The following is a 13,500-nucleotide window of genomic DNA, read 5'->3' on the forward strand; positions in this document are numbered from 1 at the left end:
CAGACATCATCTATAGTTAGAGGTGTAGCCAACATGAAAACCAGAGAGCTGTCTATGGATGAAAAACAAGCTGAGAGAAGATGTTGCTTGTGAATATAACATAATATAAATTAATGTCTTGTAATCACAGATAAAAACACAGTTTATCATAAAGATACTTCCTTGTTGAAGCTGTCACTACTTTTATAAGCCTTTTTAAAATAGACAAAAAATTAATGACAGACACATTTTAGAAAAATCGGACTGATCTAAAGAAATGGGAGTGGTGTGTGCATTTACATAGTAATTAATGTTCTGTGATGAGCTGTTACACACATGTTCCAGATCAATACGGTAAAAATATTTGTAATAAAGCTTTTCTGAATGAATCCTGAGATCCAAGGCTGTCAGGATAGCTGATGATTACTTGAATTGCAGTGATGAAGACATACCTTGTTCTTATACACAAACATTAGCAATTTTACGAAACCGGACAAGAGGAGAATATATAATGTTAAGTATATTAAAGTATCTGAAATCAGCAAAGAATTTCTTTTCACTCAGAGCAGAGGTAGAGAAGCCTCACAGGCAGTCGATCAGCGAGCAGTTAGCCGGTGCCCTGTCTCCCCCTGGTGAAGCTCTCAGGCACCACTTTCAACTTCTTTCCTATTTTAGTCTGAGAGCTGTGTGGAATGTGCAAACCCTACCAGAGAGCCCACACCAACACACTCAAGTCTCTCACGCGAACCTGTCGCTCTTCTTTCCTCCTCAGACTTCAACCGGCTGCTGTTCAATCGGTAAGTAGTCTAATAACGCCTTTTCCTCTCGTTAAGCAGTGAGAAGTTGTAGCTATGAGACATTTCTCTTTAACTACAGGACTGTCCCTAAATCTATTTTTACATATGAGCTCTCCCTGGAACGGAAAACAAAGCAGCTGATACTGTTACTGGACAATTCTGTGCCATTTTTAGTTTTGAATAATGTGAATATTCTGAGAGCAGGAGTTACTCTGTGTGGACAACATATCCAGCTAAGTGCACGTATAGCTGCTGACCCACATAATGTATTTAGATTACCTTTAAATGTCCAAGCGGTTAAAGCCATTTAAATCACCTTCATTGTTGTAGGTTCAAGCTGGAGATGTAAGCTCTCCCTGACAGCTGAGGTTTATCCCAGTTGTCCATTTAAAGTTAGAGAGATGCATTAGACTCAATATACTCCACTGGTTTTAGTTGTTAACAAAACCTCAAATGTGTAGCAGTGTAACAATTTTTGCATTTTTCCTAATAATTGTTTAAAATTTATTTTTAATAGTCTGTAAGCCCAGAACAATTCATCATGTTCCACTCACATTTCTCCAACCATGCCCCTGTGCTCAAGGTGACTCTGCAGCAGGATGTCTTCAACTCCAGAGCCACCCCTCCTATTCTCTACATTGCCCTTGTTCCCTTCATCCACTCCACTAGTCTCGACTGTGGAACCCAACGGCACCTCTTGCCATGAGTGGGAGCAGACCCACCACCTGCTCTTCCATCTGGGGTACTTGTCTCTGCTGCTGGGCCTGATCATCCCTACCACCCTGGGTCTGCACATGATTCTGCTGCGCCTCCTCCTGATGACAGGTCCGTTTATGGCATTCATGCTGATGGCATTCCTTAGATAACACTGCCACACAGAACAGTGGGGGAAATGAAAGTTATCATAGCTCAAACAGATCTTTACTCTAATCGAAAATGCCCTGTATATTAAAATTATTAGTAAACTATTAGCAAAAGTTAGTAGAGGATTTGGTTCAGTATAGTTCACCTTTAAAAGATTATTTTAAAAGCTGGTCTGTATAAAGAAGGATCTCATCAACAGAGCTGAGGCCCTAAAAGGCTCTGATAAAAGCAGGAGGATGGGGGATGGAAAAAGCACTTCCAACATGTTTATCTTCTGCTTGGAAGGAGAGTGGAGACAGGAAGCAGCAGGCATTATGGGAAATGTGGTTGTTCTTTGGACAATTCATTTGTTTATATTGCCCTTTGGTTTAAGCCAAGCTAATCTCAGAGGAAAAGAAAGGAAGAAGAGGGGAAGTAAACTAGTAGATCTACAGCAGTTGAGCTTGTAGAGCAACTTTTGTACACATAAATACTGCAAGCATATGATTCACATCACTTTCATACTCAAATCATTCGCTCACTACAGTGATCCAGGGTTCATAATTTCCCTTTAATTTGTCCAGTGTTGTTCAGATGCAACATTTGAACCACTGTCAAGTGAGTGAACAGAAGTGATCATCTTGATATAATGCAATGTGTAACAAACTCTGTGAAAATTGGTTTTGTACAGGTTTCCATATATTCTGTTGCCTTTTTATGCACTCTGTATTGTGAACGGAATTTGTACTCGTTTTTATAGGACATTGCATTTGTTAGTTGTTGCTTTAAAAAAAGAAATCAGAAGTTGTAAATAAGTTGCATTATGATTTATTTCTGTTGTAAAAGTTCCAGAATAAAGGTTCCACCAGTTTTTTTTAAAAAAAGATCTAATTCTGAAGTAATTTAAAATTCTGTTTACAGAGAAATAAGTCCTGTTTGTACTGAGGTGCAAGACTGCATCCTTATTTTAAGTTTATATATGTTTTAGTTTGCTGCACAGTGCAGTAGTGGTTAACAATTTTGCCTTGCAGCAAGAAGATCCCTGGTTCAAATCCCGGCCTGAGCCTGGGATCTTTCTGCATGGAGTTTGCATGTTCTCCCTGTGCATGCGTGGGTTTTCTCCGGGTACTCCGGCTTCCTCCCACAGTCCAAAAATATGCTGAGGTTAATTGATCACTCTAAATTGCCCGTAGGTGTGAATGTGAGTGTGATTGTGTGTCTGTATATGTAGCCCTGCGACAGACTGGTGACCTGTCCAGGGTGTCCCCTGCCTTCGCCCGAGTCAGCTGGGATAGACTCCAGCACCCTCCATGACCCGAGTGAGGATAAAGCGGTGTATAGAGAATGGATGGATGGATGTTTTAGTTTTCCAATTGTCATCACTTAGAAGCAAACAACAGTATCATACATTATAATACATGGTTTCCTTAACATGGTAAGAAATGGCAAACACATAAATATCCATCCTTTATCTATACACCGCTTAATCCTCATTAGGGTCATGGGGGAGCTGGAGCTATCCCAGCTGACTTAGGGTGAAGACAGGGGACACCCTGGACAGGTCACCAGTCTATCACACGACCACACAAAGAGACAAACAATCACTCTCACATTCACACCTACAGACAATTTAGAGTCACCAATTATCCTCAGCATGTTTTTGGACTGTAGGAGGAAGCCGGAGTATCCAGTGAGAACCCACGCATGCACAGAGAGAACATGCAAACTCCATGCAGAAAGATCCCAGGCTGATATTCGAACCCAGGACCTTTTAGTTGTGAGGTATCATTTCAGTATACATTCCTGCCCTTATTCCATCTCTTTGCCTTTAACCCTGATAGGATGCGGTCTCTTCATTGCCTGGGCAACTCTGTACAGGTGCAACATGGATGTGATGGTTTGGAACGTGGTATTTCTTGTGGTAAACTTCATGCACTTGTTCTTCCTTCTGTACAAGCGTAGACCGGTGAGTTCCGCTTCAGCCTGCCCTTATTCACATTCTGCCAGTCACTATAGATTCAGGTCATTTATGTGTGCTTCAGGCTTTAGGGAATCAGCATGTATATTTATGCTGAGACTCAGTGTTGAGTTTTCCCACCATTGTCTCTAGCAGAAACTCACATAATTCTCCTGGGGTTGGTCCTGCTGTATGGTAATGAGATGTACTGTATGTAATGGGCCTACATCCAGTCGATAGAATCAGGCCAGGATTTTTTGCAATGTAGCAGGAGACCTGTCCTCGACCCCTGCTCATTCACTGATTCACAAACTCCTTAGTGTATGCTTTCAAAACAGCAACATTACTGAAATTAGCTTTAGCTTCTTGGATTTTCATAGAAATGATGAATTATGGCTGTGATTGCGCTCCATCAGATTAAGATCGACAGAGAGCTGCGGTCAGTCTACAAGCGGATGTTTGAGCCTCTCCACGTGCAGGAGGCTTTATTTCAGAGGCTCACTGGACAGTTCTGCACCATTCAGACCCTGAAGAAAGGTCAGGCGTATGCTGCTGAGGACAAGACCTCTGTGGACGAACGACTCAGCATTCTCCTGAAAGGAAAGTATGTGTTTGTTTGACTTTGGGTGCAACTGCTGTTCTGTGTCATCCACCTGCATGGATTAGTCTCAGTGTCTCACAGACTTAATCTGAATCATCCTGACAGTTAATTTGAGACATTTGGGAATAATTAGAAGGATTTTTAAGATAATTTTCAAGCTGATTTTCGAATAGAATGAAAACAAGTCACTACCATGTTTTTTGAAAATGATTTAAAATTATGTTCAAAAGGAATTGCAACCTTACGGCAACTATTATGAGATTGTATGTTCATCAATATGCACTGTCTCGTCCAAATAAATAAAGACTAAATTGCTTTTTATTTTTAAGAATCAGAATTTTGACTTTAAATTTCTATGAGACAGGATGAAGGTGTCATACCGGGGCCATTTCCTTCACAACATCTATACCAATTCATTCATCGACTCGCCAGAATTCAGGTCAACTGAGATGCACAAAGGAGAGAAGTTTCAGGTAAAGATCAGATGGATAAAAAATAGAACAAACAGTTTTTGCTTAACTGCAGATAGATAGATAGATAGGTAGATAGATAGATGGATGGATGGATGGATGGATAGATAGATACATAGATAGATCGATAGATAGATAGATAGATAGATAGATAGATAGATAGATAGATAGATAGATAGATAGATAGATAGATAGATAGATAGATAGATAGATAGATAGATAGATGGATAGATAGATAGATGGATAGATGGATAGATAAATGGTTTCGTGTCTGACTGACAGGTGACCATCATGGCAGAAGAGAACTGCAAATTCCTGTGTTGGTCTCGAGAGAGGCTCACCTACTTCCTGGAATCAGACACTTTTTTAAATGAAGTGTTCAGATATCTCATCGGCAAAGACATCACCAACAAACTGTACTCTCTGAATGATCCAACACTCAGTGACAAGGTGAGTCTAACTTTGGTCATTTTATGATTTTTTTTTTTTTTTTTTGCTTTGCAACTGCTGAAAGTATTATTGCATTAAGGTCATACTCAGCCATAACAGTCCTGATGACATTGATGAGGATTTTGAATGTGGATGTATTTTAGGCAGTGAAGAAGATGGACCGTCAGCCCAGCCTGTGCTCTCAGCTGTCTATGATGCAGATGAGAAACAGCATGGCGAGCACCAGTGACACTGATGACGTACTTAACCAGATCCTACGTGGAGGATCGGCTGGGTCATGTCGTAAGTCATATACCTCGCAACAAGATGTTTTCATCTGTTTGCATGTCACTGTACCGTTGAGTAGCTTGCAGCAGGAGACCAGAGATTTCACAATGTTCTAATGTGCCCCCATAATAAATACTCATTAGTGTTGAGGTGAGGTGACTGGAGTAAGGTTCTGCTTTGTTGTACTTTGACCTTCAACTAGTTTTTCAAAGCTTTGAGGTGTGTTTTGGCTCATCCTGCTGCAGCATGAATCCTTCTCCATAAAAGATATGTACCAGAGGGTGTAGCACATCCCTGAAGGGTGCTATTTCTTATTGTTCAGTCAATTTAGTGCAGGTGTGCAATTCTACTTGGATCACTACTAAAGGGGCCGTTTTGTCAGGGGTCTTTCTGACTGTAGTTGTGACAAGTGTATGTGGTAATTGGTGAGGCTTGAAGTATGCAGGTTTAAATATCATCCTGGGAATTTTACACAAGGAATTGTTTTACTTCTGGGCAGTACCAGTAACAAAGAAGGCATACAGATTTGCCATTTCATGAAGCAAGAAAAATGGAACTGTAAAGAAAATTCTTTGTACTTTATTATCAATTTATCTAAATCAAGTAAAACAGCCATTAAAACATTGGTTACAAAATACTTTAAAGGGGGAGGTAAACCAAATCAGTGTCAAGCCTACCAGTGGAGAGATGTGGAAGCCAGGGATGTGGGGAATCCCAGGGACAAGTCGCCTCAAATCACGTGAACACAGACACGCACTGGTGAAAATGCCATCATCAGTGGTGCACAGCATTGTACACATTAGATACTACCACCCAGAGACACCACCCCCATCACCTTAAGCTCCCAGATTCTAGTGGTACAAGATGAGACAGTTAGTGAGGATGTAGTATATACAATAAAACACACTACAAAATGACAAAAAAACAACCTATTAAGATGTAACAGCCTTGAATGGTGTTATGCATAACGCAAAGAAGACGCTAAGATAAGACAGATGCAGCATGTCTTCCTTTACCTGTAATGGCAGCAGTGAGGTGCAGGAAGTAGAGGGGTCACTCGGCTTCAGAGAGAAAGTGTTCAGAGAACACCTACCCACTTTTATAGAATACCAACCCATAACAATTGACATCACCTCAAACTTTTTGATGAATTTCTATGTTTATATGAAAATATGACTATGATTTCTGATGAGGTCTCAGACTTTGGAGCTGTACTGTATAGTACATCATAATAATCATTTAGCAGTCTAAAAATGTAAGCATGTGCTGTGTAAGTTGTACATGATTATAGATGCATTTTCTATATTTTATTTATTCATGTTTTGAACATTTTTTTAAAAATTATTTTACACATTTACTGAGCTTCACTGTTGGCTAAATGACAAGACAGTTGCATCATCGGTGTACTTGTTAGGAGGCTATGTTATTAGTAAGACTGTCCTGTAAATAATCTACTAACAGTGTCAGCAACACAAATGAAAGTCACCAGTAAATACAACTTATGAATCTGCATCAGTTTTGATAGGATTAGCTGTAGTATTTGCTCTTCACGTAGACCTAGGAGTAGTAGGGTTGTCTTTCTCTAACAGTCTTCCTCCTGTCCTGCCTCCAGTTGTGACTACTCCCTCAAAATGAGCCATTACCTGACAAATACTGTAAGACCACTTCTTTTATTTCACCCTACTCTCACTTCCTCTACCCCAACTCAAACTGACAGTCCTGATTATATTTTTAATTTCATGTTTTCAAACTGGTTGTGGAAGATTTAACTTTATAAACTCCAAATTCTACCTGTTCTAACAGGGTGTTCCTCTAACCTGCCTGGTCCTGGTAACATCTGATGTAATTATTTCATTTATAAGAGTGACACTGATACAGTGATTAGCTGCTTTACTGCTCTAATATTGGCCTTTTAAGGAGTAGCTTAACACCTGACTGACCCAGGTTTTTCCTCTGTCCTCCATGTATGAAAACATCAATTTTGACCAAAGTCAGCATGCCACTCATGTATATGTCACTGTGGTAAGAAAAGGAGTTACATGCAACAAAGACACATCTATGCTCGTTTCTAAAGATTGTTGTACAAAACAAAAATCCTAATAACGATTTTGCCTACAGTGTAATGCCAACATCAGAACACACAATGTTTTACACGATCTGCATTATAATTCTTTACAGTCATGATTATAACTATTTGCAGTAGTGGACAAAAGTTTACATACATTTGTAGCAACCATGTACAGTATCTTTATATACAACTTTCCTTTGCATGGCCCTGTGCGGAGAGGCAGCATGTTGCAGTTGCTCCTGTCGACTGTTGGCGTTTTTCATATTTTTTAAGACTCCTTTGAACTTGTTTTGTCTCTGTTTTTTTCCAAGTATTCATTGCAAATATTTTTTGCACTTTTCTACAAGCTTTGTTCTGGTTCATCTGTGTACCAGAGAGCCACACAGGCAGGGGTAGGACCGTTGTTTACACCCATGAACAGCTGATGGCAATACTACAGCCTGGCACAAGGCCCGAAATCCCAGAGGAGCTGCACAGGATGTGTCGAGCTTGCAGGGCTGGAGCTTAGCGGAGAACAAAGAAGAGGGAATACAAGCCCTCTGTCCCAGCAGTTATGGGAAATGTGATGTCTCTTGGGAATAAGATGGATGAGCTCTGCATACTTGTAAAGATCCAGAGTGAATACTGTGAGTGTTGTGGTTTTTGTTTCACAGAGACAGGGTGAAAAAGACTCAGCAATGTGTGATTACAGCATGGCTGATCCAGCAGAATTACTACTGCAACAACACACCATCAGTAGGGTAAAACTAACCTGTCTCACGACGGTCTAAACCCAGCTCACGTTCCCTATTAGTGGGTGAACAATCCAATGCTTGGTGAATTCTGCTTCACAATGATAGGAAGAGCCGACATCAAAGGAGGGCTGTTCAGGCTGACAGGAACGTTATTCAGAGTGGTAAGAAGAAGGAAGGTGGCATTGCACTGTTGGTGAATGAGAGGTAGTGTAATCCTATGATTATGTGACTGAACGTTTTTGTGGCCCGGACATTGAATTTTCTCCCATGGTAGTTCACCTCCGCCACTGTTGTTGCTGTTTACATTCCCCTGTCAGCTGATGTGGATGTGGCCTGTGACACTATCCACTCCACTGTGGCAAAACTTCAGGATTAACATCCGAATGCCTTTGTGCTCATAACTGGAGATAACTGGGAAAACAGAAAAGGAAAGAGTCGAACTCTTCTGCAGGAGTTTGGTTCCACAACCCTTGCTGTGTGTAAAGATGAGTTCAGCTACATCTAGCTGGCATCCCTCCACCTCCTGCACCATCTCAGGTTCCTTCACCTTCAGTAAGATGACATTCTGCATCCCCACAACCAATTTACACCACTGGTGGTGGTATTCCTTGGTGCCCGCTCCTGCCTACTGCCTGGTGTGCATAGCACCCAACCCCGATTTTCGGCCCTGCGGGTGGTGAACCCACTGGTCGGTGCTCCGTGTTACTTCTTCAGGCTGTGCCTGACGGAGTTCCACAGGGCCCCAAGACCCTGGCGAGTTCCCCTCCCATGCCTCTAGCAGGAAGCCCCAGTTTCCCTGACCTGCGTGAGGTGGCGACTTCCCTTTCGTCAAGGTTTTTTGGTAATCCTCCTTTTTCACTATCCCATTTACTTCATGTAAAGCACCAGAACAGCACCAGAGCATAACACTATAACCACCATACTTGATATAGGTGCTGGTAGTAGGTTTGGTTAACTTGTGGGTTCAGGCCTCTCCTTATCTCCTCCAAACACATTGTTTGTCACTGTAGCCAAATAGCTGAATTTTTGTTTCATCCACAGAAATTTTGGTTTCATCCACAGAAATTTCCTCCTGAAAGTCTTTTTGTAGTCCATCAGTGATCAGCAACAAACTTTAGTCAGGCTAGTCCTAGCCTGTGGTGATGTAAAACACACTTGACTGTGGACACTGACACCTGTGTTTCAGCAGCTTTCAATTCAATGCAGACTTGCTTCTTGTCAATTCTTGACTGACTCTTGACCATCCTGAACCAGTTGTCTCTCAGCAGCTTTTGCTTTCTTCCTGACTGAGGTAATGGCACAACTGTACCATGCACTTTATATTTAGAGAAGTCATACCACTAGGAATGTTTGATTAACACAATTTTCTACATCACCAAAACTGATAATTGAAGATGCTGTATGTAAATTTTTAATCCAACAGATTTTGTCATATTTCCAGAGGACTTGTAATAAATCAACAGTTGTAGGAGTTACTGGAAACTCGACTGCCTTGATATACCTTTTTATAGGTACAGTATGTGTAAACTTTTTTCCTGATGGTAGGTTAGTCGTTGTCAAATCATCAAAGGTCTTCTGCTCGACCATTTCTGATTTGCTTAAAATTTAAACTGCGGCTATTTAAAATGGTACCTGTGAATTTTAGACTGATGTATTCAGTATTTTCAAAGATAATTAAAAAATAATAATAAAATGCCCGGCAAGTCACATTTAGTGGGGTTTTTTGCGCATGGAAATTTGAAGGTACTTTCCAACAACAATGTCTCTGAAACTATTAAATATAATACCCTAAAATGTTCACTGTTATTTCATTTAATGGCATTGATGTAAAATTAGAAATCCTGGACAAGTAGTTCAAATAGTCTATGACTATGGGTGACTTTTTTTTTTTTTTTAAAGCAATTGAAGCCATCTCATGATCACTGTGTAAAGTATTTGATAAGTTAAAAATCGATTCAAGTGCTTTGATGCACTGGGAATAAACATGGCCTTCACAACTATTGTCACAAGCTGGACTGTGTATAAAGTTACAGTGTGTGTACATGTAGATTTATAGTGATTGCTTAAGTGTTTACTTTTCAAAATTTCTTCAATAAGTATATGAATTCAATAAGTTAACAGTTCACGGTTTCTCCAGAAAGTCGGGTTAGAAACTCCAGAGCTCTGTTGTGCATAGATTAGGCAATCTATGTTTTTGTGGTGCAACTTGACATACCTGCTCAATCAGTTAGAAATGTTCAACAAAAATATATACAGTACCAGTAAAAAGTTTGGACAGACCTTCTCATTCAGTGGTTTGTAATTATTTTAATTATCTTCTACATTGCAGATTAATACTGAAGACATCAAAACAATGAATGGACACATATGGAATTATGTAGTAAACAAAAAAAGTGTCAAACAATATTTCCTGTGCTATGTGTTCTCATGTGTTTATGTACATTAACCCTACCTTTCACATACCAAAAGTCAAACCCAGTCTAGGACAGCCCTCTGGTACTCCCATGCTCAGCCTTCACTCTCCGTGAGACTGTTGACTCTGTCCCCATTTTTCTGTCTGGCATCCTGCCATTATGGGAAATGTAGTACTCAGACATTATGAAGCTTGGGAGTAATAAGTCAAAATTCTTTAACATTTGTAATATGCTTTATCAAAAATATTCATAGTTCAGCATTTTCAATTAATTGATTAGTAGTTGGAGTGTCTTGAGTTTCACAACAGAGAGTTAGTATCTCTTGCTGTAAAAAGTGTCTTTAGAACCTTTTCTCTTGTAAGAAGATTATGATTTTGTGGAAAAACAGATTGCACTATAGACGGGATTATTTGCTCTTGATAGCATTTATGTAAAAATATTGCATTCTTCTGCTTTTTGTCAATATTAGTTTCAACCTTTACCCTGGAGAGTGAAAGCATCACATGCATTAGGTAGAAACAAACAAAATATTTTTGCCTGTTGTAGCTTGGATACAGACTAAAAGCACTAAAAGTGCTGCTCTTCAGAATGCTTTTATTCCAGAAGAGCTACTTGATATTTACTTTGCAGAAGAGTGCTGATTGTTCTAATGCAGCAAGAGATAATGGAAACGCATTCACTCAGCTTTTTCTAGTTCATAGAATCTGTCCATCCATCCATCATCCAACGTTGGATAATAACCTTCAGTGTGAACTGTTGTGATGTGAATGATGGTTGTTCCCCTTAATGAGATATAGCAACTTTTGTACACTGCTGTGTGTTACGTCCCGTAAACCAGACGATGAGGGGAGTAACAAATAGTAAGAATGAATATATACAGAGACAGGGAAAAACTGGGTGCAGCCTCAGCAGAGAGGAATTTATTTTGCTACAAAGGAGAAACAATAGCTCAACACAAAACAGGCTTCACAAATCCAACACTGGGTCTCCAACACGCAGCTCCTCAGTAAGTAGACCCCTGGTCCTAAACAGAATGTGAGGAAACACCAGCTCCCACTCTGGCAGCTGATCTTGCCCACTGGCACTGATGATCAGGTTTTCCTCCCGTTTAACCATCCCGACTGATGGTAAGGAGCCACAGGTGCACCTAGTCACGCCCACCTGGTGTAACCTAGGAACAGGAAAAAATGAGAAGGGAAACACAATCCTACTTACACACCACAGAACGTAACACTGTGCTAGGATGATAGATATTTTCCAATTACTGGGTGCATATGAGCACTTTATATGCTTAAAACACCTAACTGATTCAGTTGTAATATTTTTATTCTAGAAATATCACCTGGCACCAAGTCTTCCTCAAAAATGAAGAGTATAGAAGAAGGCATGGAAGATGACGTTTTTGAGGAATCTGCACATTGTCACCATATGCCCAACACTTTGACTGATGAGGTGTAGCTGGCAAGGGAAGAATACACAAGATCCATGTTCATTAAATAACCTAAGAGATCATGATCAATAAATTGCATGCTCATTATTTAGGCATTGCCAGATATGTTGTGGTTATTTCTAAACTGTTAAAATTGAATAGTTTATCCACCAGAGAGCTTGACAAGTTTTTTTTTTCTCACCTTAAAATATAACTATATGTCTTGCCGACAGTTCTTTGAATGCAGCTCCAGCAAAATGTTTGCTTTTATGTAAAAGAAGAAAAGCAGCAATAAAAAAAAAAACTCCAGTGTTGGTCACAGCACTGTCATAATATTTTATGTCTTCAATTGTATGATAGAATCTTTGTAGTGACAATTTCTTATGGAGAGATTTATTTAACACTGTATTCTTTAGAAAATGAAACATAAACTAGTGTACTTGTGTGTATAATAAGGATTTGGAGAAAGATGCCTTATCCAAATACTATTTGCTGTTTGAAATGTTAAGCTTGAGGCTCAGTTGTCATTGTGATTTTACTGTTGTACCACAATAAATGTCTGTGATCTGTCGTCTCACTCTGTTGTTAAAGAACAGTGAAATCTTTAAGTTGAGTCTGAAGGGTAAGACATACCACTATTTATAGCAGTGCAGTGCCTCTCTGTGGTCCTAACATGCCATCAGTGCTTGGTTCATTACAGTATTTTATGGTTTTCTTTGTGTTTAATGTTGGGAAATGTTTATTTGTTGTGTTTTTTTTAATTCTTATTTTATCCCAACACATCCTTTGCCTGCTCTGGGACTACAGGTGGAAATTACCATTTGTGCTATAACCTGGCATAATGCATCTCTCCCTCAGGGTTAATGTTTATTTGTGCAATGTCCCATGGATCAAATAAATAAAAGAAAGAAAGTAGAGGCCATTGAACTTCAAAGCACAAATCTAATGTGAAGGCTCAGTCTCACTTTGCCAGCCAATTCTAGAGCATGATAGGGAAAAACGTTCTGGCTTGTTTGTATTTTGTACACACATTTATCACAGATGTTGTGGGTAGGGCTTAAGCAAGGATACAACTTTGGTATTAAAATGGTGAAGCTGGGAATTCTTGTTGTGAAACATTTGCCTGCAGGGAAATGGCATGGGTAATGTGCAACAAAAATTAGCAGAGCTGCCTTACTGCATGATCCAAATCCTTGCTAAAACTTTGTTTCAGTTTCATTTTCAGTACTTGCAGCCCAGATGTTGCTGTTGTTGTTTTCCATGATGAAGAAAACAGTAACACACAGAAAGCAGAAGGGTGCAAAATGCCAGTAGTGGCTAATACCATAACCTAAATCTGTTGAGTCATACTGGTGATGTATTAATATTTAAGGATCATCAGCTTGTACAGACTTAAAATCTGTAAGTCATGTGGCTACAGCTAAGCCATAAGTCTAGGTTCCTGGCCCCTAGAAAAACATATATATAATTTTGCCACTGATTGACTCAAGG

General features: G+C 39.7%; 1 protein-coding gene across 1 annotated transcript; it reads left to right on the forward strand.

The window, feature by feature from the left end:
• The first annotated feature begins 86 nt into the window (after positions 1-86).
• On the forward strand, positions 87-12,586 carry bves (blood vessel epicardial substance). Its single transcript, XM_022215695.2, has 8 exons — positions 87-776; positions 1,360-1,601; positions 3,461-3,585; positions 3,993-4,180; positions 4,542-4,650; positions 4,930-5,097; positions 5,241-5,379; positions 11,914-12,586. Exons 2-8 carry the CDS (start codon positions 1,376-1,378, stop codon positions 12,036-12,038), a joined length of 1,080 nt encoding a protein of 359 aa, XP_022071387.1. The 5' UTR covers positions 87-776; positions 1,360-1,375; the 3' UTR covers positions 12,039-12,586.
• The last annotated feature ends 914 nt before the right edge of the window (positions 12,587-13,500 follow it).

The sequence above is a fragment of the Acanthochromis polyacanthus genome, chromosome 12, assembly GCF_021347895.1.
Source record: "Acanthochromis polyacanthus isolate Apoly-LR-REF ecotype Palm Island chromosome 12, KAUST_Apoly_ChrSc, whole genome shotgun sequence".
NCBI lineage: Eukaryota > Metazoa > Chordata > Actinopteri > Pomacentridae > Acanthochromis > Acanthochromis polyacanthus.